This window comes from Gouania willdenowi, chromosome 17 (genome assembly GCF_900634775.1).
Source record: "Gouania willdenowi chromosome 17, fGouWil2.1, whole genome shotgun sequence".
In the NCBI taxonomy this organism is placed as follows: Eukaryota; Metazoa; Chordata; class Actinopteri; order Blenniiformes; family Gobiesocidae; genus Gouania; species Gouania willdenowi.
This window is the reverse complement of record NC_041060.1, coordinates 5,259,783-5,284,370: the sequence shown is the minus strand read 5'-3', so window position 1 is coordinate 5,284,370 and position 24,588 is coordinate 5,259,783. Positions and strand designations below refer to the sequence as shown.

Genomic DNA, 24,588 nt, shown 5'->3' with positions numbered 1-24,588 from the left:
TAAGATTCCTCTAAAACACGCAGGAAGGAGAGCCTCCCAGTATAAGCCACAGCTTCACTGGGAGGCTTATACAGGTGAACTAAAGCTGGTCACATGTTACACTAAGAAAAATTATCCATTATCAATAAAGCATGAAATGACTTGTACACTGTAGAGACAGATGTTTCTCCTGAACACTTGTGTCTGCACAGATTACATTAGGAAGGCGCCATTGTGATGTAGTGCCCCCTAGTGGCTAATAACTGTCACAGTTTTATTGTGACTGGCCTGCTCTGCGCCTTTAAGATCATTTGCCCCTCCCCCTCACTCTTGTTTGCTCCACTGCTACTGCTGCTGCTATGGCTGCTCTCGCTGTGGTGTCGGCATGGTTTGCTTTCTGATTAAAAATAATCAGTTAAACAAATCCTCCATTGAAAATAACAGGACTGATATGTTCTCCTATAACCTTGACATCTCCCCACTCCTCGGTGAGTCGATCCACGTTGTATTTTTTATGCATTTTGCGTATTTGTGTTGTGAAGGACTCCATTGAAACTCCTGCTAAAATTAAGCTAGCATTAGCTCTGGAACAAACATGGTCAGTCTGACCATTTGCACTTTTATTACCAAAGCTGAATTATTTATTAGACAGTATTATATTAAGATAATATTTCACTTTTTGTAGTTTGGACCGGTTTTGACGATCTAATTTATTTATTTAACAATGACCAATTGTTTAAAGGTGCTAAGGTTAATTTATTTTCTACTTTAAAAGGTACTTAAGTTAATTTCTTTTGCTTTTTGACTAATTGTTGTTGTTTGTTTTATAGGTCAGGTTTTTTTCTAAAGTTCTGGATCACCTATCACTCTCAACCACTAGATGGCGAGCCACCACCCAACCACCGCTGCATAGCGGTAGGAACATCTGATGTTTTTGTTTCCTTGGTCACTCGGACCTCATACTGAAACTATACCCTGGGGATTTTTTTGGTTTTGTATTTCTTTCCTCGATGCGAAAGAACTTTGCGGAACCCTTCGCATTCCAACTCTGCTAAATCAAACAATCTGAACTGAGACAAACCAAAGGAAACAAACTTTGAACTGAACTTTGACCATTAAGTTCTGAAATAAGAAAATACTGATTTTGTTTTGTAATTGTCTTTGTTTTGTTTATTGCCTATATCTGATTAGTAATAGCAACTAAATAATATATATACAATATATACTGACTCCAAATATCTTTCATATATATACTAAAACAAAATTATTTTGTCTGCGTCTATTATTCACACACCTTGGATTAACTGCCAGACCTATTTCTGTTTACCCTTTTTTTCGGCTGTTCCTGAGCCCCGAGTATGTTACACTATCCACAGGAGGAATAAGACATGCTAACATCAACCTTTATGTCACTATCTGTCCTTAGATTAAAGATTTATTTAAGATTAAATTGGCACTTTCGCCTTCATTGGTTATATTCTGTATTTTATTACAGATATGAAATTTGTCCTCTGCATTTAACCCATCCCTGAGGAGCAGTGGTCAGCAATTTTTGCGGCACCTGGGGAGCAGTTAAGGGTTAAGGGACTTGCTCAACATCCCACAGTGATGGCCCAGGTGAGATTCAAACCAGCAACCCTCCGATTACAAGCCCAGCGTCCTTAACCACTAGACCACCACTCCTAAAAAGAGTTCACAGTATGTCAAACAATTAACTTGATGCTTAATCTTAAAACTATTACCACTGTGTGCAAGTTAAGTTTATTTATAAAGCACATTTAAACCCTGCTTAAACTGATTCAACTGAAATGAAAACAAACTATTAGACTCACATCAGGTGAGATACAAGAGAGGCTAATGTTACGTTTCCTCACTTCAAAACGTCACAAATGTAGGACATTGTAGTGATTTACCTGCTGCTGAGCTCCCACACATTTGAGAACCTCAGTCGAACTTTGTTCTCCGTGTCGGTCATGTTGTATTTAAATACCGCCTCCGCTCTGCATTCAACTTGCTCTGTTCACTCTCTTTTAAAAAACTTTATCGATCAAGCTCTGCAGGTGAAGTAAACATGGTCAGTGACGCATTAATCACACTACGCAATGAATCCATAAGGAAATTTGTTGCCAACGCTTTTAATCATGGATTTTTATCCATTAGTTGTTGAATCCTTAGTGCAGACACGAGATGCTCAAAGAAGTCGGAATACTTTTTTTTTCTTTTACTTTACCGAGTTTAAGCTCCGACATCGGGAGCTGTTCCAACTCACTTTCTCCACCTAGGAGGTCAGAGTCAACTGGAACGCAGCATTATTTAAATTGAGTAATTTGTCAGTGATGAAGTGGAATTGTTTGGCTTTTATACTTTTAACATTTTTAATTAGCAAACTTCACTCGTGTGTTCCAACCGCAGCGTGTCCAAATCATACACACATTAAGACAAGTAGCATTTCAAATGTAGTAAATCATTGACTTACTCCGACTTCTGGCAGCGAGGAAAAGACCGTGCACTTATAACGAACGGTGAAGCAGAATGGAAACGACAACGTTCGCTACTTCTTCTCCTGTGCGTGTGTTGGAGGTTGACATTGAAGTTTAGGGTGTGTTACCGCCAAACATCTGTTCTAGTAGGGGTGTGCATTGCCTGAATCTGACGATACGATTCACAATTTTCATTTCACGATGCGATATTTCTCGATGTTAAACAATACGATATGCATCGCGACATATCTTGATATCACTAATTACAAATGTCACCTTTACAAGTACAAAATGGTTTGAAATAGAATTTATTTCATTTGCTAAACTTGAGAACAAGTTTAACTGACTGTAATTCAAGCACCAATATAAAAAACAAATTATGTGTTGTTTATCAAAGTGTCAAATTACATTTTTCCAAAAAGTTGAACTTTTGCTTCTACAACATATTCTGATTCCGTTAAGTACTTTAATTATTATTATTATTGTTAATAATTATAATAATAATATATTTGATTTAAAAGCACTTTTTAAGAAACTCAAAGACACTTTACAGGTTAAAACAACAGCAAACACAGTGATGAAAACAAAGAAATATAAGATGATTATTGATAAAATTATAGATAAAATAAAATATAATTTATTAGTATTATTGGTAGTATTTTTGTATTATTATTATTATTATTATTATTATTATTATTATTATTATTATTATTATTACCCACCACCAATGAGCATCTATTGCAGTCTGCCCTGACAGGACACACACTGGAATGCAAAGTTTCATCTTCAAGTTTATTTCTCCCTGGAAAGTTACACAACATGTTTGTTTGTAATATGAAGCAGACGCTGCACAGACTGTGAGAAAAAGACCTGAAAGATGTAGAGGATTGCCCTGTGATGGACTGGCGCCCTGTCCAGGGTGTACCCCCGCCCAGCGCCCTATGAGAGCCGGAGATTGGCACCGGCAGACCCCCGCGACCCTGTTAAACGGGAATAAGCGGGTATGAAAATGGATGGATGGATGGATGGATGTAGAGGAGACTTTTTCACACAAAAAATACACAAAACAACAACAAGAATACAGAAAATATCAAACAAACACACACAAAAAAAAAAACAATATGCAAAACCACAACACAAATATACACATTAATGTGGAACTCAATGGTTCCTAGAGGAGAGAGAACTGGTGCGTGTGTGTTAATGATCGCTGTGAGAAGGTCACGTGACGCTCCTTCAACGATTAGTCCATGATGAAACAGGACGTTCATGTCACAGAGGAAAACTCCACAAAGCTACACGTGTTTAAAGATCAATCGTCTTTATTCACCTGTGTGATATCAGCTCTGTGACCTCAGCGACCTCTCAGAGGACGCACTGTAAAACTATATAATACAACAACAAAAATACACAAAATGACAACAAAAACAGAAAACGAATAGGAAAACAGGAAAAGATAGAAAAGCCATCAAAATGACTACCAAAAACATACATAATAACACAAAGATACAGGGAAGAACTCATAAAGACAACATTAAAACACACAGATTGACAGAAAACTATATAATACAACAACAAAAATGCACAAAATGACAACAGAAACAGAAAATGAATAGGAAAATACACAAAATGACAGAAAAGCCAACAAAATGACTGCAAAAAACATACATAATAAAAGAAAAATACACAAAAACAATTCATAAAGACAAATGACAACATCAAAAACACACAGAACGAGAGAAAACTAAATAAAACAACAAAAATACACAAAATCACAACAAAAACACAGAATGACAGAAAACTATATGAAACAATAAAAAAAAACACAAAATGAATGGGAAAATACATAAAATGACAGAAAATCCAACAAAATAACTCCAAAAAACATAGAAGACAAGAGCACTCAGAGAGCGCAAACCACTGCTAAGTTTAGAGGCAAAGATTCATCAGCAGGTGGCGCTGTAGAGCCAGACAAACATCCACATTATGCTCCAAAACTTCTTCTGGATACTGTATTCACATTACCTGCAGGAACATCTCCAAAATCTAAATCCTTCTTCCTTTTGAAATTGTCTCTTAGCTCACCAAATTTTATTTAAATCAATTCAGAATGTTTTGAGATATCCTGCAAACAAATTAGCAGACGGAACAAAAAAATTCACAAAATGACTCATAAAACACATAAAACGAGAAAAATACACAAAATGAGAGAAAAAACATACAAACGCACACAATTCCTTTGTTGTTTCCTGCGTCAATGCTCTGATTGGTCATTATTTTAACGCTGAATGTTGGTCATGTGACCCTCAGATCAGATACAGTCACATGTTTGTGGCCACGCCCCCTGTGATTAAAGTTGTCCGTCTCTGCTCAAATGCTTATGACTTTCATTGTTTTTACTGTTGATTTTAAACTCTTTATGTTTCAGGTTTAAAAGTTATTTTCAATTAAAGGGGACAAATCATGGTTTTAAATCCTTCCTTTTTATATATAAATCATACAGTTGTGGTCTATATAAAGCGGAACTGCAATGCTTGGGTCTGAATTCCTCATTATTATAGCTCCACAGGCCCCTTTTCTACCCCTTTTCTGATGTGCTTCTAAGAGCAACTTGTTTTGGTGCGGTCTCTTTAAATGCAAATGAGACACTCCATACCCCGCCCCCTCTTCAGGTGACACTCGGTTCAACTCCACCCTGCTCGGCCATTTTTGTAGTTTGTTAGAAGAGATACGGCTATGTAGCGGCGCATAAACTTTTTATTCAGAGGTTATTTACAAAATGTCAACAACAGAAGACTTGTCCATCCAGCCTTACATGTTTGAGCCAGAATCTGACCCGGCGGAACGAGATGAAAATGAAGATGATGAACCTGCAGAACCCTAACAAGTGAGCTAACACAAGCATCGAGCTAACGCTAGCACCAAGCTAACTTGACAAAATGCATTTTAATACAGTCTTTTCAAAGACAAAAACGGCAAAATGAAATGACTAATGAAAACTTTAGACTTAAATTAAATCACGTAGGCCATATCATCAAGGATCTAAAACGAGCACACAGCGCTAATATATGAAGACGGTGCAACTGCTAATGCTAACAAAACAATGACAGGGACGTCTTATCACACTTTTTAGCGTTATTTACAGCTTACCGAAGTGCTCTGTTCGTCGTCTCCAAAGATAGAAGGAATTGAACCCTCAATCAGATGAAGTCTTTCGGCAAATCCTTCTTTATACTGGCGGAGGTTGATGAAGCAGTCATCCTTGAAGTGCTGCGCGCACACAAAAATGACCTTCACATTTCAGTGAAAAATAAAACTCAACCAGGCACTTCGAAAAGGTTCTGATGCTGGGAGACGGTACAATGAAGCGTGTGGGTTACTACATCCAACAACCAAACATTTTGACTTATCCTCTCGTAACTTCTGCATCCTTGAGCTTGGACTACAAAATAAAAGCGAGAAATAAAAATGGCGGATTACTCGAAGTGTTGGACCTGGAGTTGATGTACTAATTTGGCAGTTCCGCTGCAAATACCGTGATGTAATAGTTCAAAAAACATAATAGAGAATAGAAAAATCGAAACAGATTGAAAAATATGAGCAAAACAGAATATAAAGATATCTACGGAGCACCTGAAGAGACTAATTTGAACTTTTCTGTACTTATAAACACTCTAAATATACAACAAAATGCATTTAAGGGCTAAAAATGTGGATTTAGCATGATTTGTCCCCTTTAACACATTTTATTTTTATTGATTTTCTTGTTGAATGAGTTGACCAATGGGAGCATCTTTGGTAATCTTTAATATGAAAAATATTTTCTATTATAGTTCACTGAGAAATAGTGCTGCTTGACTAATTAATGACTCGTTCTTTAACTCATGTGGTCAGAGATTTGTCTAATAAAATGAAAAAGTTAAATCACACACAGCAGGAGATTATTAAAATCTTTATTTATAAAAGTGAGACAAAATATATCATCATCATCATCAAAACAAAAGAAAATGGTGTAAATGTGAATACAAATCAAATAATAATAATAATAAAAATAAGGCTCAAACTGGAATACTGATAAGGAACAATGTGTGAACTATGATGAGAACAGAAAGTAGGGAAACAAGTGATAGAATAGATTTATTTAAATGAAATGAAGTGTTTCACCAGCAGGGGGCGATAACGTAAGGCTCAGTGGGGATTTTGTCTGTTGGGATTTTGTCCTGTCATTGCGCGTGGTAAGTATTGAGCGTGGTACGTGTTGAGAATCTCTGCTCTAAGCTCCGCCTCCTGACCTCTTCTTCTCTCGGCGTCTCTCACTTGGACGTCATCTCCACCGTAGCGGCCTCGTCGGCCCCGTTCACCTCGTACTCCCCCACGGGGCCGCTGACCAGGACTTTCATACGTTCGGGGAAGTCGTCCATCTTCGGCGCCAACAGGAAGTCGTACACGAGAGCCGCAGCCACGCCGCCGCTCATCGGCCCCACCCAGTAGACCTGTGAACAAGAACTGTGGTCAGTCTGAGGACCAACGCGTTTATGTTCTACATTAACTTTACAGAAATACATTTATAGTTACATTTAGTTACTTAGTGAGACGTCACGTACTGTTGATGGACCTTCTATCCTCAAGGTTTGTGCATCTTCAACAGTCTGTGATTTACAAGATGCACAAACCCTGAGGATAGAAGGACTTTTGGGTGGGATTAAATCTACAGTACGTGACGACTCTCTAACTTCAGCCACCAGAGCGTGTCAGCGCACTGTTTAAGGGAGAGCAAATGACCCCTATGAGAGCACTTCTTCTCTGCTTCATTGTCGACTACCAAACCTCAGAGTTGGAACTGTCGCCCCCTGCAATCATAGATTTTTTTTCATGTCACAACTGTTTTTATCCTCTTTCTGTAAACAAAAGAGGTTTACATCGACATCTTTAACTTTTCCTGGTTTTTCAGATCAACTAAAAGCAGCACAATTTGTCATTTTGACCAAAAAAGCTGCAAATGATCTAAAAAGCAGGCTGAATGCATCACCCCAATAAAAAACTATGGGATGTTTACAGGCAGTGTAAATAAAAATTCAAATCCCTTTCAAAATAAAAGCACAGAAGACCTTTTATCTGTTTTTTTTAAACATTGTTTTCAGTCCTTTCTTTTTCACCATGGAGGATAAGATCTCTTGACCTTGAGATTGACCTTGAACACACTGTTCTCCTGCCACACTGTACGTTTACTAATCATTGATGAATTGTCATCAGTCAGGTATGAGGTTATTGAAGGTAGAGCGAGACATACCCAGTGATCCGTGAAGTTCCCCAGAATCAGAGCAGGACCGAAGGACCGAGCTGGGTTGATCCCACAGCCGGTGTAGGAGATCTGAGATTAGAACCAGAAGAAGAAGAAGAAACATGGTTCATCAGAAGTTTGTCTGGTGTTGGTTTCTCCTGGGGTTAGTCAAGCTTTTATAAAGTTGTTGTTGTTGTGTAGCCTAGGGTTCTCAACCTTGGGGTCAGGATCCCATTGGGGTTGTGAGACACTGGGAGGGGGTCGCCAGATGCCTTCAAGAAACTAAGAATATTTTCTGAACAATTTGAGCCCATTTTTGCTTATTTTCACCCTTTTTCTGCAACTACACCAAACTTGCCATATTTGAACTTATTTTCACCACAATTTTGTGGTCATATTTTTGCTCCTTTTAATGCATTGTTGCTACATTACTCCCATTTCTGACACTTCGTCAAATTTTAATGCTTTTTCTGCACATTTTTCCCACTTTCAAGACATTTTCAGCACTTTTAAACCCTTTCCACCACTTTTCCACCTAATGTCACATTTGTTGACCCATTATTGTAACTTTCAACCTCTTTTCACCACATTTCATGCTTATTTTTGCCAATTTAACCACATTCACCATTTGTCATGCCCATTATTTGCCAGTTTAAACTAATTGTTCCAATATCAACACTTGGAACCCTTTTCACCACTTTTTCTGTCCATTTTTGCATCCTCTCATTTGCAACTTTTAACCAATTTCTGTGGTTTTTAAATCCCATTTCACCACTTTTTCCACTATTTTTGGTCACTTTGAACCCGTTTTATTTCTGATTAAAACAAGGATCTTTAAGATGACTTTAAGATCTCTCCCCTTTATTCCCCCTAAAGATGTCTCCATATGACTGTTCGTCAATGTTCATGTCTGTGTACAACCATCTTCAGCTACAATGGGGGTCCCCACTCTCTGGGACTTTTATTTTGGGGGTCGTGGCCTGAACAGGTTGAGAACCACTGTGCTGAGACGCACATTTGAAACTTTTAAATGTGGTTAGCTTCACTCAGAATAATAAAAAATTGGGAGTTTTGTCGAGCGTTTCTAAAGTTGTTGTTGGTGTTGTGTTCCAGTGTGTTCACACTCACAGCTGCTAGGTGTCCCAGACACACTGACAGGCCAATGGCGAGCGGCGCTGAGCCGCTGACATCACGCCGTCGCTTATCAGTCACGGCGATGACACACAGCACCAGCTGGAAGGTGGCCAACAGCTCGATGCCAACGCCTTGACTGGGAGAGACTCCGCTGAGCTGTGGGCGGAGTCACGCACACACACACGTGCGCGCACACACACACACACAGACACGCTCAGATAAGAGGAGCTGTTTACTTTCTCCTTTTTCATCAGGAGGAAACATCCCTGAGATGTTTGGCAGCAGGAGGAACTTATCACGTCCTGCCAGCCTCGCACTGATACTAAGGTTACTCATTACTGAGAAAACAAGCTCACGGTTTACAAGCTGTGACTCTAACGGCACCGAGGTGTGAATGCGTCAACACTATAATAACACTGTAATAACACATTAATTACACTGTAATATCACTCAAACATCACACACTTTTTCATCTTCTCTCCAGGTGGTTCTTGTGGGGGTTTTTGTCATGTTTTCTTGACACTCTGAAGCTTGGGGTGCTGTTCGTGAATGGGTCACCTCCCAGCCCCGAGGCCTTGTTGGCCCTTCTGCTACCATCCAGTCCTATTGACTGCCCTGCTACGGGGGCGGGGCCTCTCTCACTGGAGGTCTCTGGGTCGGCTTCTGATGGGACTTTAAAGAAATGTTTGTTTGCTGTGTCACACTCCACGGTACACCGCGGTTCCCCAGGACTCCTGACTGCAGTGGGATGTCTGACTGGGAGAGGCACATGCAAAGGCACATGCACGCTTCACGTCTGTCCACATTTGTTCACATACAGTGCAACATTTGACCACATAAACACGTTTTTATTCCTGCAGTAAAACATATTTCTGATATGTGACTTTCAATCTAAATGTGAGAACAGAAGATAAAGCCTCATTCTGACAGAAAACACATTTTATTTAGTTTTCTTCTACACGTGTTCATCGGTCCCAAAAACTCAATGAATTTTACATGCTCACGTAAAATGTTGTTCATGTTTACGTGTGTGTAAAATATTTACGTGCTGCAGAGAACTTTGTGATTGCATACGTAAAACTTTTCCACGGCCAACTAAAAGTTCTACGCATGCGTTTAAGTGTTTTTTCACGCCAGTGTGTCAACAGTTTTATGAAAAAATGTAGACGATAAAGGCTATGAGAGCACATTAAGTTTTACGTGATCGCAGAAACAATTTTTGCGAACACGTAACAATTTTATGCACTCGTGTATTAAATGTATACGTGAGCATGTAAAATTTCTAATTAAGCAGCTTAAATTTTTACGCTCTTGCACAAAAGTTTTGTTTTATTTTTTTCTCTGCAGAATAAAAAGATTTTGCTCTTTTCTCAGCTGATACTGAGCTTCAAAACTCGATGAATTTTACATGCTCACAGAATATTTTTTATGTTTACCAAAAAGTTCTATGTGAGTGCATACAACTATTATGTGCTCAAGTAAAAGTTTTACGCGCCCACAGAGAACTTTTCGTGATTGCTTAAAATGATTATTTGCTCAAGTAAAAGTTTTACACACAACGTTAAAACTTTCTTACGCCTGTGTGTAAACAGTTTTATGAGAACATGTTGACGGTAAAGTTCTCTACGTAAATGTTCCATGAGAGTACATGAAGTTTTCGTGCTTGCAAAAAAGTTTTCCGCGAGTGCGTGAAACTAACAATTTTATGCACTTGTGTAGTAACTTTTGCACGAGTGCCTAAAATGCATACGTGAGCATGTAAAAGTTCTACTGAAGCACCAAAAAGTTTTACAGTTTTGCATGAAAGTTTTTTGTTTGTGACATCACTGAGAAAGTCTTTATCTTTGTCTCTGCAGAATAAAAAGCGTTTTCTCTTTTCTCGCCTGACACTGTGCAACAAAACTCAATGAGATTTTACATGACACTGAAATATTTTTCAGTGTGTAAAACATTTACGTGCTTAAGTAAACATTATACGCACCCACAGAGAAGTTTACATGATTGTTTAAAATGATTATCTGCTCATGTAAAAGTTTTATGGGCGTACGTAAAACTTTTCCAAGAACAAGTAAAAGTGTGACACACTAGTGTGAAACCTTTGTAGGCTAGTGTGTAAACAGCTTTACGAGAACTCTTTGATGATAAAGTTCTCTGGGTAAAGGTTCTATGATAGCACATGAAGTTTTACATGCTCGCAAAAATAGTTTATGCGGATGCGTAAAAGTGTGTGATGTGTAAATGTGTAAAAGTTCTTCTTAAGCACCTTAAAGTTTCACGGTCTTGCGTAAAAGTTTTCTGTTTCTGACTCACTGCGAGCACCAGAATGTTCTTTGTGTCTTCTTCTTTGTGAATAATACGTTGAGGTTTAATTTATTCATGCTTGACTTTGATGTCCTGATAGTCAAAACATGTCAGGAGATCAAAATAAAGTTGTCTGAATAAATTAAATCTTAACATATTATCACTGAGAACATTTGTATATTTTTCTTGACATGTTTACGTGGTCGCGAAAAAGTTCTATGTGAGTGTCCAAAGTATTTACGTGTTCAAATAAAAGTTTTACGTGCCCGCAAAGAACTTTACGTGATTGCTTAAAATTCTTATCTGTTCAAGTTTTGTTACACACTAGTGTAAAACTTTTTTACGCCAGCGTGAAATCAGTTTAATGAAAACGTGTTGATGGTAAATTTCTCTGGGTAAAGGTTCTATGAGAGCATGTGAAGTTTTGCATGCTTGCAAAAATTGTTTATGTGGGCGCATAAAGTGTGTAATGTGTGAATGTGTTAAGTTTCTACTTAAAGTTTCATGGTTTTGCATAAAAGTTTTTTGTTTTTCAATCACCGAGAGCAATAATGCCAGAAAGTTCTTTTTGAATAATATGTTTAGGTTTATTTATTCAGACAACTTTTCTCAAGAAATTGACTTTGATCTCCTGACAGTCAAAACATGTCAAGAGATCAAAGTAAATTACCTGGAAAAAGTATTTTTTTTCTCTGCAGAATAAAAATATTGTTCTTGTTATTGTGTATGTAGAGTTGTTGATGAATAATCAGAGGTTTTACTCACAGAGTTCAGTCCCAGTGCGTCTGTAGTGTTGGGTCGGGTCCCGTACACAATCCCACTGGCCAGGGCCGAGCCCAGCATCTGGGCCAGGGTGTAGAGGAAGGCCCGGACCACGCTGATCTGGCAGCTGGCCAACATGCCCAGGGTCACGGCCGGGTTGAGGTGGGCGCCGCTGATGTGACCCAGACTCTGGGCCAGAGTGGCGATGGCCAGGCCGAAAGTCAGGGACACCTTGACCTCCTGGTCGGGGTCGGTGTTGTTGGTGTTGCCGATGGCAGCGGAGATGCTGAGGAAGATGAAGAGGGTCATCCCCAGCAGCTCGGCCAGCACGGCCCTCCACAGCTCTTTGCTCCTCAGCTCTCTCATGGTGCAGCTCCTCCTCCTCTATGTGCTCCTCTGCCGCTCTGCAGCCTCTTATAGGCCTGATAACACATAAGGGGGGGGGGTCAGCTGAGCTGTGAATTAATGAGAAACCCAAAACAACGCCAGCCCTCTCTCAGCCTGCTGCTCTTTGGACCTCAGTCAGTGATTCTCCTAAAAACTCCACCTCAGGATCTGATGAGAACCTGAGTTTGGCTGTGAAATGACACAAATTTAAAGTTCTCAAACTGTATTGAATTAGGACTGGGATTAGGGTTAGGGTTAGGGCTGCACCCCCTTATCAGTACTTAGTATCCCCTCAGCTCCATTCAGTGACATTAACATTTTTCACTCTGCTACATACACTGATGCTCTTTCCATTTCAAAATCACGTTTCCAATCAAAGGATTCATCAACAAGTTACACTCGGAGAATTCTCTGCACTTGTCTTTGCGGCGGGCCGGACTGGACTTTTTGGCGGCCAGATTCGGCCCACCTACCTTCATTTAGACACACGTGGTCCGGAGCTACAGTAACACAACAATGTGACGTTTTTACATGTGTCCTTAGAGTTGTAACGAATGCTGTGCACATGCTGTCATCATGGCAACAGAACACCCCCCCCCCCCCCCCCCCCCTTGTTAGTGAGAGAAACTTTTTCACGTGATACATTCATTGACAAGTTGCAGACGAGCCTGTTTAGAGATCAAAGGAACAAAGGAAATAAAATCAAAGCCAAAGCCTTTCCTCTGATGGTTAACACTGAAAAACACACATACATCAAACTATTGCCACCTGTGAGATAAAATGGGATAATAATAAGAATGAGAATAAGAATACTTTAATGATAAAAAAAATAATAAATAAAAGAATACTATAAAACTAATACTGTATTAACAAAAATAATACTATACAACTAATAAATAATAATGTTTATCACAATAATAAAATAATATGTAATTATACCAACAAACAGGCTAATATTTACAGATATAAAGTAATATTAAATATAAGATAATATGTAACATATAATATAGATTACATTTATCAATGTAAAATTAAATATATATATGTATATATGTATATGTGTGTATATATATATATATGATATATTTAGTTACTTTGCTAAGTCTGAATCTGATCGAATGTATAAAAACAAATTAAAAGGTTAATGAGGTAGAAAATGTGTTTTAACATTAAAAAATGTAAAATATCTCAGGAACATTCTACAGTAAGTTCAGCCAAAGTCACACTGTGCTGAATCCATGAAAGCCTATCAAAATAAAAGCACAAGAAGGGCCGGCCTCTGGGGTGGGCATGAAAAAACCCAGTCACCAGCACATTCAGTGACCCGTGAAAGAGACAGAGAGGCTCGTCTGCATAATTACATCTCATTAGGTTTGGAATGTGGCCTCATACTGGAAATAGATTTGTTTATCACATAATCTCTAAAAAACAACAATGAACTACAGAGAGACAGGACAATGAGAGACAAGAGGACATCCACAGGACAACAAGACACTCTTGTGTCAATACCGTCTCCATCCATTAAAATATGGATAAACTCTGATTTAAAAGTATCAACGTCTTTGGATCAGTTACAACCTGACCGGACAAGAAAACAGGACAACAACAGAGGATTGAATTTACCAGAACAAGACTGTAAAACCAAAACAGAACAAGACAAGCAGAGACAAAACAAGACAAGATGAGATGAGAAAAGGACAAAATAATATAAGGCAACATTAAATAAGACAAGCTATAGACAAGACCAGAGCAGACAATAGGAAATGAGATGAGACAAGATTGAAGAAAACCAGGACAAGACAAGCAAAACAAAACAAGAAAAGACAAGGTGAGAAAAGACCAAACAAGTACAAGACAATATGAGATGAGACAAAAAAGGACAAGACAAAACTAGAAAAGACGGGATAAGAAAAAGCCAAACAAGGACAAGACAAGACAAAACTGGCACAAAACGAGATAAAATAAGACACGACAAGACAGCACAAGGACAAGACAATAAGAGATTAGATAAAACAAGGATGAGAAAAGACAAAACTAGCACAAGATGAGATCAGACACAAGAGAATATGAGATGAGATAAGATTGGACAAAACAAGGACAAGATAAAACAAGAAAAGACTAGACAAGATGAAACTAAAAGATGAGATAACACACAACAACAGAATACAAGGACAAGACAAAATAAGACAAAGCTGGACGAGAAAAGAAGATGAAACCAGGACAGTTTGAGGGTTTGTCCTGTTTTCAAACACAGTCTAGGTGTGTCGTCATTCAGCAGGACAACCATCTGAACCCAAACACGATCACTGTCAGTTCAGGCATTGTTTCCCTAAATGCTCACAGTATTTCTTACATTTGGGAAATGATGAAACCAAAGGAATTTGTTTCCTGGTTCTGATCCAGGAACGTTGTGGATCCTCAGTGTGGATGTGCAGATATGTATGCTAGGGAGGAGCCGTGAGTTATGGGCCATGTTCCTGTGCGTCACGTGTGTTTATGAAGGTGTGATCGGAATAGCAGTATTAGCAGGTCTAATGGAGCTTTAATGTCTCACGGCTTATCTGACTTCCACCCAGAGCATCTAATGATTGAGTTATTGAAAGGAAATGTTTATTTTTACAGCCGCCTTCAGACCACTTCCTGTCTCACAGAGAGACGTACGAGACGCGCTGAGGACAGTCGGTCAGTCTGTGAATGTCCTCAGGACCGCGTTTAATCTGCACGTTCATTGGAATGTGTGAAAAAACACAAGAAGAGATGAAAAAATAAGACAAGAAGAGACAATATGAGATTAGGGAAGCCAAGACAAGTTAATATATAATACAAGACAAGGTGAGACAAGATGAAAAAAGATAGGATGAGACTAGATGAGATGAGACTGGACAAGATAAAATGAAACAAGACACATGGACCCTGTTTAATCTGTACGTTCACTTCACTGGAATGTGAAAAAAACACAAGAAGAGACGATAAATGGTGGAAAAAATAAGGCAAGAAGAGACAACACCAAGAAGGACGAGACAATATGAGACAATATGAAATTAGGGAAGCCAAGACAAGATGATATGAAACAAAACAAAAGAGGTAAAACAAGATGTAAAAAGACAGGATAAGACTAGATGAGATGAGACAAAACAAGACAACACGAAAAAAAGACAAGAGATAAGACAGGACAAGATAATATTAAATAAGACACATGGACCCTGTTTAATCTGCTAGTTCACTGGAATATACGTAAAAAACACAAGAAGAGACAATAAAAGGTGGAAAAAATAAGACAAGACTGAGAAGGACGAGACAGTATGAGACAAAGATATGAATCATAGAAAGCAAGACAAGTTAATATATAACAAAAAAAAAAATGAGGTGAAACAAGATGTAAAAGGACAGGATGAGACTAGATGACACAAAACCAAACAAGACAAAATGCCAAAAGATGAGACATAAGAAAAGACAGGACAAGATAAGATGAGACTGGTGCGCTCTGGGGTGCTTGGTCGGTGCGCCTGGGGGCCGGCGGGGCAGCTTGCAGCATCCCCTTGGTGCCCTCGGTGACTATGGGCGTGATTGTCGTCCCTGGGGGCGCTGCTCTCGGTGCTGCTTCCGTTCCGGGTCCTTCTGACCTGGGGTCCGGACCCTGCTGGCTCTGGGCCCGCCGGCTGCCCGTTCCGCGCGGCTCTGGCCGTCTGCTGGGCGGCGGCCTTGGCTCCTCTGCTGGGGTCTCGGGCGGGGGGCTCTCTGGGCCCCTCCCTCGGGGGGTTGGGTGCTTGGGTGTGGGTGGGTGGGTGGGGGGCTGGATGCTGGCGGGGGGCCTTGGGGTTGGGGGTTGGGGTCGGTGGGGGGATGCGCTGGGTGCTCGGCTGCTTGGGGCTTCCTCGGATGTGTGTGTGGGGGGCGGTGGCTTCCTCTCGGCCTGGGATCTTCGGGGCATCTGGGGGGTTGCTCGGCCGCGGGGGGGTTGCCTGGGGCTCCCTGGCCTCCCTGGCCTCCGCTCTTTCTGCTGGCCTGGCTGCATCTGCGGGCCCAGGGCAGTTCCTGGGCTTGCAGTAGCGGTTTTTTCTTTTTTTTTGTTTTTTTCACATATGCTGGTATACGACGAACAGTCTATTTTTCCCCACCTTTTCTATTTCCTGCCTTGAGTCTCTCCTCCCTGCTCCCTTCCCCCTCCACTTAGGTGTAACACTGCTCTCCCTTTTTATATCCTCCCTATAATAAAAGATTTCTTACCCTTCCTTAGGGAGGGCTGGTGATGGTAAAAAAAAAAAGATAAGATGAGACGTGGATAAGATATGACAGATGAGACAAAAGACACATGGGACAGGGTTAAGGTTTGACTGTCAAACTAAGAATGACATGCACACACACACACACGCACACACCCACACACACAGCTTTTGTTGAGCTGGTGGGTTTCTCTCGGGCCTTCTTTTTTTATTGTCATTGTAAAACTCGGGGCTGGATCAAATCTGAACAAAAACGTTTTTGAAAGACGTGGTCGTGGTTGCCAAGGTAACGTCCCCCCCATCACAGACCTCTGTTCCCGCCTCAGAGACCATAAACTGGTTCAACTGGGGAAGCTTTTCTGGTGCTTAACCAAACCACATCAGGTTTAAGAAAGCAACACAACGTCTGTGGGATGACGAAGGAGTACACACACATCTCTGAGAACACACAAAACAACACCAAAAACACACAAAACAACACCAAGAACACACAAAACAACATCAAAACACACAAAACAACACTAAAAAACATCAAAACATACAAAACAATACCAAAAATAGGCAAAACAATACCACACAAAATAACATCAAAAACACAAAACAAACTAAGCGACACAAATTAACACACAAAACAACAGAAAAAAACAAAACAACACCAAAAACACCCAAAACAATATTAAAAGCACACAAAATAACATCAAAAACACACAAAACAACACCAAAAACACTCATATCAACACACCGAAAAGACAGAAAAAAAATAATAATACACAAAACAGCTCCATAAACATTACAACAATATGATAAAAAAATACACAAAACAAAAGCACAGCAAAAATACACTCAGCACTAAAAACACATAAAAAAACCACAAAAATAAACCTAAATTACACAAAATGACTCCATAAACACACAACAATATAACCTAAAAAACCACACACAAAATGGCCACAAAAACAGCAACAAAGACACACAAAGTGACAACTAGAATATAATAAAAATACACAAACCAACATGATGAACGCACAGTAATCTGATCCAAACACAGAGCTGTGGAGAAGCGGCAGAATGTGATTCATCAGTAGATTTTAAGAGGACAAACATTAGTGATAACGACCACTTCACACGTTGTCCTCGTTCCACTCTTTGTTTACAGAGATAACGACGCTTTACGACATCTGAAGCTCCTCCCACCCAGACACGCGTTTATAAAATAATAAAAAACTAAAGTTTCATCATCAGAACAGGATGGACTTTAAACCGTCAGCAGCACTGCTTCTGATAAAGTCACGTATAGCTACATGCTAAGCTAACACTGCTACGTGCTTAGCTAACACTTTTTGAGGGAATATGAAACGGCCGCTGCACAGACGGTCAGAGAAAAATTTAGTTCATGTTCCAGTGAAACGTCTGCGTTTTCATTGGTTCTCGTCATGCAGAGGAAACCACAGAGTTGTCGCTGAGTGGTGGTTGTGTTGTTTTACTAAACGTTGACGTGTGTGATGGATGTGGGAATTGTCCCATCACTCGTCCAGCAGTGGATGATGGATGATAGATGTTGGATGATGGATGATTGATGAAGGAGGGCGTGTGGGATGCACAGGAGACTGAAACCAGTGCAGAATGAAGATAAATCCATGAAAACCGTAGTAAATCTGCACAGGGCGGGACCTTAAACACATGAAACCTCCTTGATTCAGAGTGAGCTCATTAAATCTGGTGTGTGCGTGTGCAGAGAGGATTGTGTAAAGCCTCCCACAGAGAGACGAGATGTTTGAGGAGGAGTCACGGCCTCCCTCATGTTCTCTGAGCTCTACCTGATACATTCAGCTGCTCTGAGAGCATCTTGATGATAAGAAACAGCAGAAGAAGAAGAAGAAGACTGTGTCCATGTGACGTAGTATCTTTATCTTCATCTCACAAAGGAGGAGTAGAACTTTAAATCAACACACACGTGGAACACGTTCTTCTTCATCATATATCTATAGGTGTGTGTGTGCTACTGAATAAAAGGTCGTTCAGTGCACGATGATGTCACGGGGGACGTGGGCTGTGATTGGCTGTGGTGGAGCATCTGTTTTTACAGTGAAGCAGAAACAATGAGTGCTAATTAATCCTGAGAGACGGCCAATCAGCATCCACACACGGTGACATCACACACACTTCCTCATCACGTGGAGTGTGTGTGTGTGAGTGTGTTTAATGTGTTTACCTGGACATCTTTACTTAGTTTTATAATTATTCGTTTGTAACGTATTTTTTGAAATTTAGATCATATGTGTCAAACTCAAGGCCCGGGGGCCAAATCCGGCCCTTTCGATCATCCAATTTACCCTGCAGGAGAAAGCGAAAATGACAGAAAGCATGAATTATTGTGTAAATTACCAAATCATCCAGTTGTAGAGATCTCAAATTCACCACTTTAATGAAACTACAATATTTTTAGGGACTTGCAGTTTTTCTTTGTTTATATCACATGAATGCAGTGATTTTTTTATTGCAAATTGTGGAAAGAACTCAGTTTTTCCACAAATCTTGCAATTTCTCACAAAACAATTCCACAAAATTCCTCTAAATTACACAAATATTGGTTAAAAGGTCACAATATAGGTCAGGATTGTTCTTTTTCCCCCACCTAAAATCTGTTAGCGTATGAAGCTAACAATGATCAGCTCCAGTAGACGTTAAAGAGCTGTTAGCGTCCCATTGTGTGTCCAGTAGAACTCCTCCTCCCTCCCAGTCTTTACTGGATGTTCCTCATTTATCTAAATCTAAAGTCTACCTTTATTCCCAGAGTCTTTTTCTCTCTTTCCTGTTATTTATCATATTTCAAAGAGTATCAGTTTTTTCTCATCATAAACCAGTCTTTTGTCTTATTTTGTGTCTAATATTAGAAGACGTGCTGGTGTTTGTAGACCCTGACCTTTAGGTCCAACATGAGGACGTCTCTCCATCACTGTTGGACCACGGTTTGATCTCCTTCAGAATTTCTTCCCACACATAAATCTGAGGGAACCCAAAGCTTCTTCCTCCCATCATCAGCTTTCCAACACTTTTCTGTCTTTGATGCCTGAAAAAAACCCAAGTGGACATTGTCCTTTTGTCCAGTGATGATCTATGTGTAGCGTCAGAGGAAGACGTTCTGCTGGGAACACTGGGAAATCCTGTGTAGGGGAGAGGAAGCCATCAGCACAGATTAAGAATCACAGAACAAATAAAGTTACAAAGTTCATCCAAATGAGAGCTAAACAGATAATAAATAATTAGATTTAAAAAAAAAAAAAAAACTATAAAAAACACAAAACAAAAAAATATACAGCCAAAAAAATCAAAACATTAATTTAGCAAAAAAGAGCAAACTTTTTCATTTCACCACAAATATTTATTGTGCCGCACAAATGTGATTTTTTGATCATTTTCTCCTCATTTCACCAGTTTATCTTAGTTACAATATCACAGATGCAACAAACTAGGAAATTTCAGGAGTTTGCCACAATTTTTGTTTTAGCAAAATCCAAAGTCCTTTGCAACAATTCTGCTTCATTGAAGGTGTGCAGATCCAATCCAGTGATTGTAGAACAGAATAGAATAGAATAGAACACAATAGAACAGAGAGAAAAGAAGATGAAGATAAAAAATTAGACACTTGTATTGATCCCAGAGGGAAAATTCACAAAAGCAACCCAGCCCAAACCAAAGCAGGTCTAACAAACAGAGTCCAGTCAGATCCAGTCTGGATCCACAGGAGGAGGTTGAACATGAAGCTGATATAAATCCCTGCAGATATCTCCGTTCCTCCACGTTCACTAAGTCAATGAAACTCCTCCATAATCTGCTGTGTTTAAATCACACGCTGACGTCTGAAATACTCCCACTATCCACATTTTTAAAGGTTTTAAACTGATTTATGTTGAAGTGAAGATGCAGCAGCTGCAGATACGTGTAAGTGATTTTAACTTCATCATTTATGACACAAGGGAGCACACAATGTTAAACAAACACAAACAAACACACCACAACAGGCTGAAGGAGTGACTCACAGTGTCAGAGGATCATCATTGATACGTAGTAGGGCTGGGACGATACGCCTCTGTCCTCCATTCATTCCATCATGATACATGGAAGAGAATTAGATTTAAAGAGGAGAAACATGAACCACTGAATAGACAAAGTCTGTAAAAACTAATGAAAATCTGTCAGAAGCAAAGATGTCACGACTGACACAAACAAAACGATCATGTGATCCAGATGCACAATGAAGCTCGTCCAATCACAGCAAGGATTTCTCAGAGCAACACAATATTTGTTTGAATCTCTCGACTGTTCATTCTGAAATTATTTTATTATTTTATTAATGCGGTTAATAATATAACCATAAAATTATAGAATTATTTTATTATTTTATTTATACAGTTAATAATATAACCATAACATTGTAGTTATTATAATATTTTATTGATACAATTAATAATATAACCATTAAATTATAGAATGATTTTATTGTTACGAGTAATAATATAACCATAAAATTGTAGAATTACTTTATTATTGTATTGATATGATATGATTAATAATATAATCTCTAAAAAAGCAAGAAAGTCTGCGTGTGTGTTTGTGGAGCGACGTTTTCCCCGACGCAGTGTCTGTTTGAACCTGAAACAGCTTCCACATAGCCAGAGTGTGTGAATGCATTTTTTGGACTTATTTGGTGTTGCAAAACTTTTATTTTCATTTAATTTTGCCCGGACGGCACATTCATATTTATCCAGAAGTGAAACCTATTCAACTTCTGTCCTCAGTGTGAGGGGGCGCTAGCGCACCAATTTGTTCAATCAGTAGAAGAAGACCACATGGCCTCATGGTGTGCATCCATTAGTTTGGTCTTATTTAGTGTTGCAAAACGTTTTTTTTTTTTTTGTGGTACTTCCTGGTCCATTTTTTCTTCTTCTCTGAAGTCTCATGCATTTTGAGCGTGAGACACACGCATTTCAACGACCTGTGACGGAGTATGTGCTTGCGTGCGGCTGATGCGCGTGCGTGTGTGTGTGTGCGAGAGAACCCACGGAGGAGATGGAGAGAGTCCCACATGGCAACCAGGAGGACAGGTAGAGACACACACACACACACACACACACACACACACACGGCCGTCTCCTGATAGGTCTGACGGTGGCTCAGTGAAAGTAGACCTGGACATGGAGGGAAAGAGGTAAAAAAGAAAGAGAAAGAAAAAAAAATGGCATAAGAAGTAGGGTGGGTGGCAGGTGTCATGGCTCCCTTGTGTCTGCTGGGTTGGGCCCCTCGGTCTCGTTGGGTACTGGAACTGCCAGCTGAGATAGTGTAGATTTTAATATATATATATATATATATACACACACCTGTACTGTAAGAGTTTATAAATACTGTTCCGTGGGTCTATGCTGTCTGGTTGTTTGTTTGTTCCAGTGTATTGTCTTGTATGTTGTAAAGCGAAATTAAAAAAGAAAAAAAAAAAGAGAGAAATGTTAAATGCTAACTAAATTATTTTATTTGTACGAATTTATGTCTTTAATCAGATTCTACCTAAACCGCCCCTACAGCCAAAGTCTCACTCTGTCACCATCACCTGTTTTCTGTGTCTTTCTATGGCAGTATGTTGGATGTACATGACGTGTTTGTGTGTAATTCATTTTCCCGCTGGGTTTTTTTTTTGTTTTTCCTGCCCAAAGGAGGGTCTAAAGACAGAGGATGCTCCGGGACATTTATTATCCATTTGTTTAAGTCCAGCGAACATTGGTGCAATTTTTTTTTTACCAATTTATCATGCGCATGTCCCCTACAATTGAGGCCGTGGCTATTCATACGGAACGCCCCTCATTGGCCGGTTTAGGTGACGTGATAGGTGCACTACGTGACTTAATGTACCATCAGTTTGATTTGAGCTCATATTTAATTTTAGCTACCGCGCAAACCCTTTTATTTTAATCCTAACCCTAACCCAGGAAATACCCTAAAATATACATTTTTTTCATATATATGTATTTTTAAAGGTGAAATTTGGCATGTTAAATATGTTAAAATGAAAAAATATAGATGACAAAAGCGGGATTTAAACCCAAGGCAGAAGCTTGATAAGTTTCTGTATCAAACCAGAGAAATTGCACATGCTAATTTACTTTGCACCTGCAAATATACCTCTTTATAACACTACAGAGTACTGAGTATGTACTGTACACCTCTGTGTACATCCAACCTTCAAACACATACTCATTTGGCCATAATTAACAACTCTACTTAAGCCTCCACTATATGAATGTATATTTCCAACGGGCACTGGAATAGTAACCATGAAACCGTAGAAATATTTTTTGACTTTATTGATATGGTTAATAATATAACCATAAAATTATAGAATTATTTAAATATTGTGTTTTAATGCCTTTTAATACATAATGATAATTTGATTGATACCACAGAAACTTTCAGCTTTACGTTCGAACACACACACACGCACACGCACACACACACAGAATTTATTGTCACTGTAAAAAGTTGTAAAAAAAGCGTTTCTCAAAGACGTGTTGGGGTTTGCGGTTGCCACGGTAACCTCTCCTTCCTCTAAAATGCGACTGAAAAGCAGAAAAAGCTTATAAAAGAAAGTGTCTGAGTGTCAGGTTAGCAGCTGTCTCTCCTGGTCCTGGAGGGGCCCTGTCCTGTCCTGTCCTGTCCTGTCCTGTCCTGCATGTAAATGGATGCAATATGTTGAGGTTTCATTTATTCAGACAAACCTTTTTCAGGAAATTTACTTTATTCTTATGTTTCGACTGCCAACTGTCAGTCTCCCTCATAGGTGTCTGCTGGTTGCTCTGATGTGTTCGTACCAGTTATTTTCCTAGAAAAGCATCAAATAAAGCTGTGAAGCATCAAAGTTGTGAAGCAATCTAAGAAAATAACTCGTGAGGATACATGAAAGCAATCAGCAGATGCCTCTGAGGAAGGCTTGATGGAATTAAAGGGATGCAGGTTCTCAGGCTTCTGCAGAGCTGCATGATGATATGAAACATGCGGGACAGCAGCCCTCCAGGTCCAGGTTCTCAGAGCTGAATGAGAGCAGCAGAGGAAGTAGTAACTCACAGACCAACTGTGATGTGGTTCCAGGCTGGTTTTAGTCTGAAAGCAGAGCACAGCTTTCACTGATGATGATGATGATGAGGGATGCCTGGAACGGACCAATCACACGTCCTGCTTTGTTCACTGTGTGTGAACTAAAAGAGCAGCTTGTTGTTATTCAGCTGAACGACTCAACCATTAGAACAAGCTGTTCAACGTTTGTTCTACGGAACGAAAAAAGAAGCAGGAGGAGCTCAGAGTAGAGACGATGGTGCAGCAAAACTACACTAATGTCCACACAGGGACAGTGTCCTCTGCTTTGGTTGTAGCTTTATGTCTTTGGACATCTTTTGGTTGTTTTATCTGATTTTGTTGTTGATTTCTGCATTTTTGTTTGTCTAAAATTTTATCAGACTTAAAAAAAAAAACTCCTTGGCCTTTAAAACACATGACGTTTTATTTTGAAGAAACCCTAAATACACATGACGTCATCAATATGTGCTGCTTCGGATATGAGAGTAAACTTAAAAGCTGTTATTTTCTATTTTTTTTTAAAGTTTAAGATATTCAAATGTTTCATTGAACTAACGTCAGTCTGCCCCAGGTCAGCTGTGGCTACAATGGTAGCTCACCACCACCAAGTGTGGAGTGAAAGAATAATGCCGTGTAAAGCGTTGTGAGTGACCCAAATAAGGCCAATGCTTATTTAACTATGTATTTATTAATCAAAACAATGCGTTGATTGTGTACTTCTAGGTTCTTCAAAATAAAACGCTATGTTGTGTATTACAGCCTGAGGCCGTCGAGTCCAATGACTTTTATTTTGAAGCTTGTGACCCTTTCATTTGATGGCGTTTGGTTTGATAAATGACAGGTTATCCTGATACCTCTTTGAGACCTGAGGATGTCCTAAAATGTACGCTAAGGGTGTAACAAGACAAAATCGATTCAG

At 39.4% G+C, this 24,588-nt stretch overlaps 1 protein-coding gene across 1 annotated transcript; it reads right to left on the bottom strand.

Annotated features, from left to right (window-relative positions):
- Positions 1 to 6,433: 6,433 nt before the first annotated feature.
- Positions 6,434 to 12,343, bottom strand: aqp1a.1 (aquaporin 1a (Colton blood group), tandem duplicate 1). Its single transcript, XM_028473023.1, has 4 exons — positions 11,941 to 12,343; positions 8,869 to 9,030; positions 7,750 to 7,830; positions 6,434 to 6,952 (listed from the first exon to the last, which is right to left on the bottom strand). The coding sequence occupies exons 1-4, from the start codon at positions 12,301 to 12,303 to the stop codon at positions 6,773 to 6,775; spliced, it is 786 nt and encodes a 261-aa protein (XP_028328824.1). The 5' UTR covers positions 12,304 to 12,343; the 3' UTR covers positions 6,434 to 6,772.
- Between the last annotated feature and the right edge of the window lie 12,245 nt (positions 12,344 to 24,588).

Excerpts from the sequence above, each read along its gene's own strand:
- aqp1a.1 (XM_028473023.1), bottom strand. The coding sequence starts at position 12,303 with ATGAGAGAGCTGAGGAGCAAAGAGCTGTGGAGGGCCGTGCTGGCCGAG. Across the intron at positions 9,031-11,940 it reads ACGCACTGGGACTGAACTCT|CTCAGCGGAGTCTCTCCCAG; the intron begins GTGAGTAAAACC and ends CTCCGCCCACAG. Across the intron at positions 7,831-8,868 it reads GTCTGGGACACCTAGCAGCT|ATCTCCTACACCGGCTGTGG; the intron begins GTGAGTGTGAAC and ends TTCTAATCTCAG.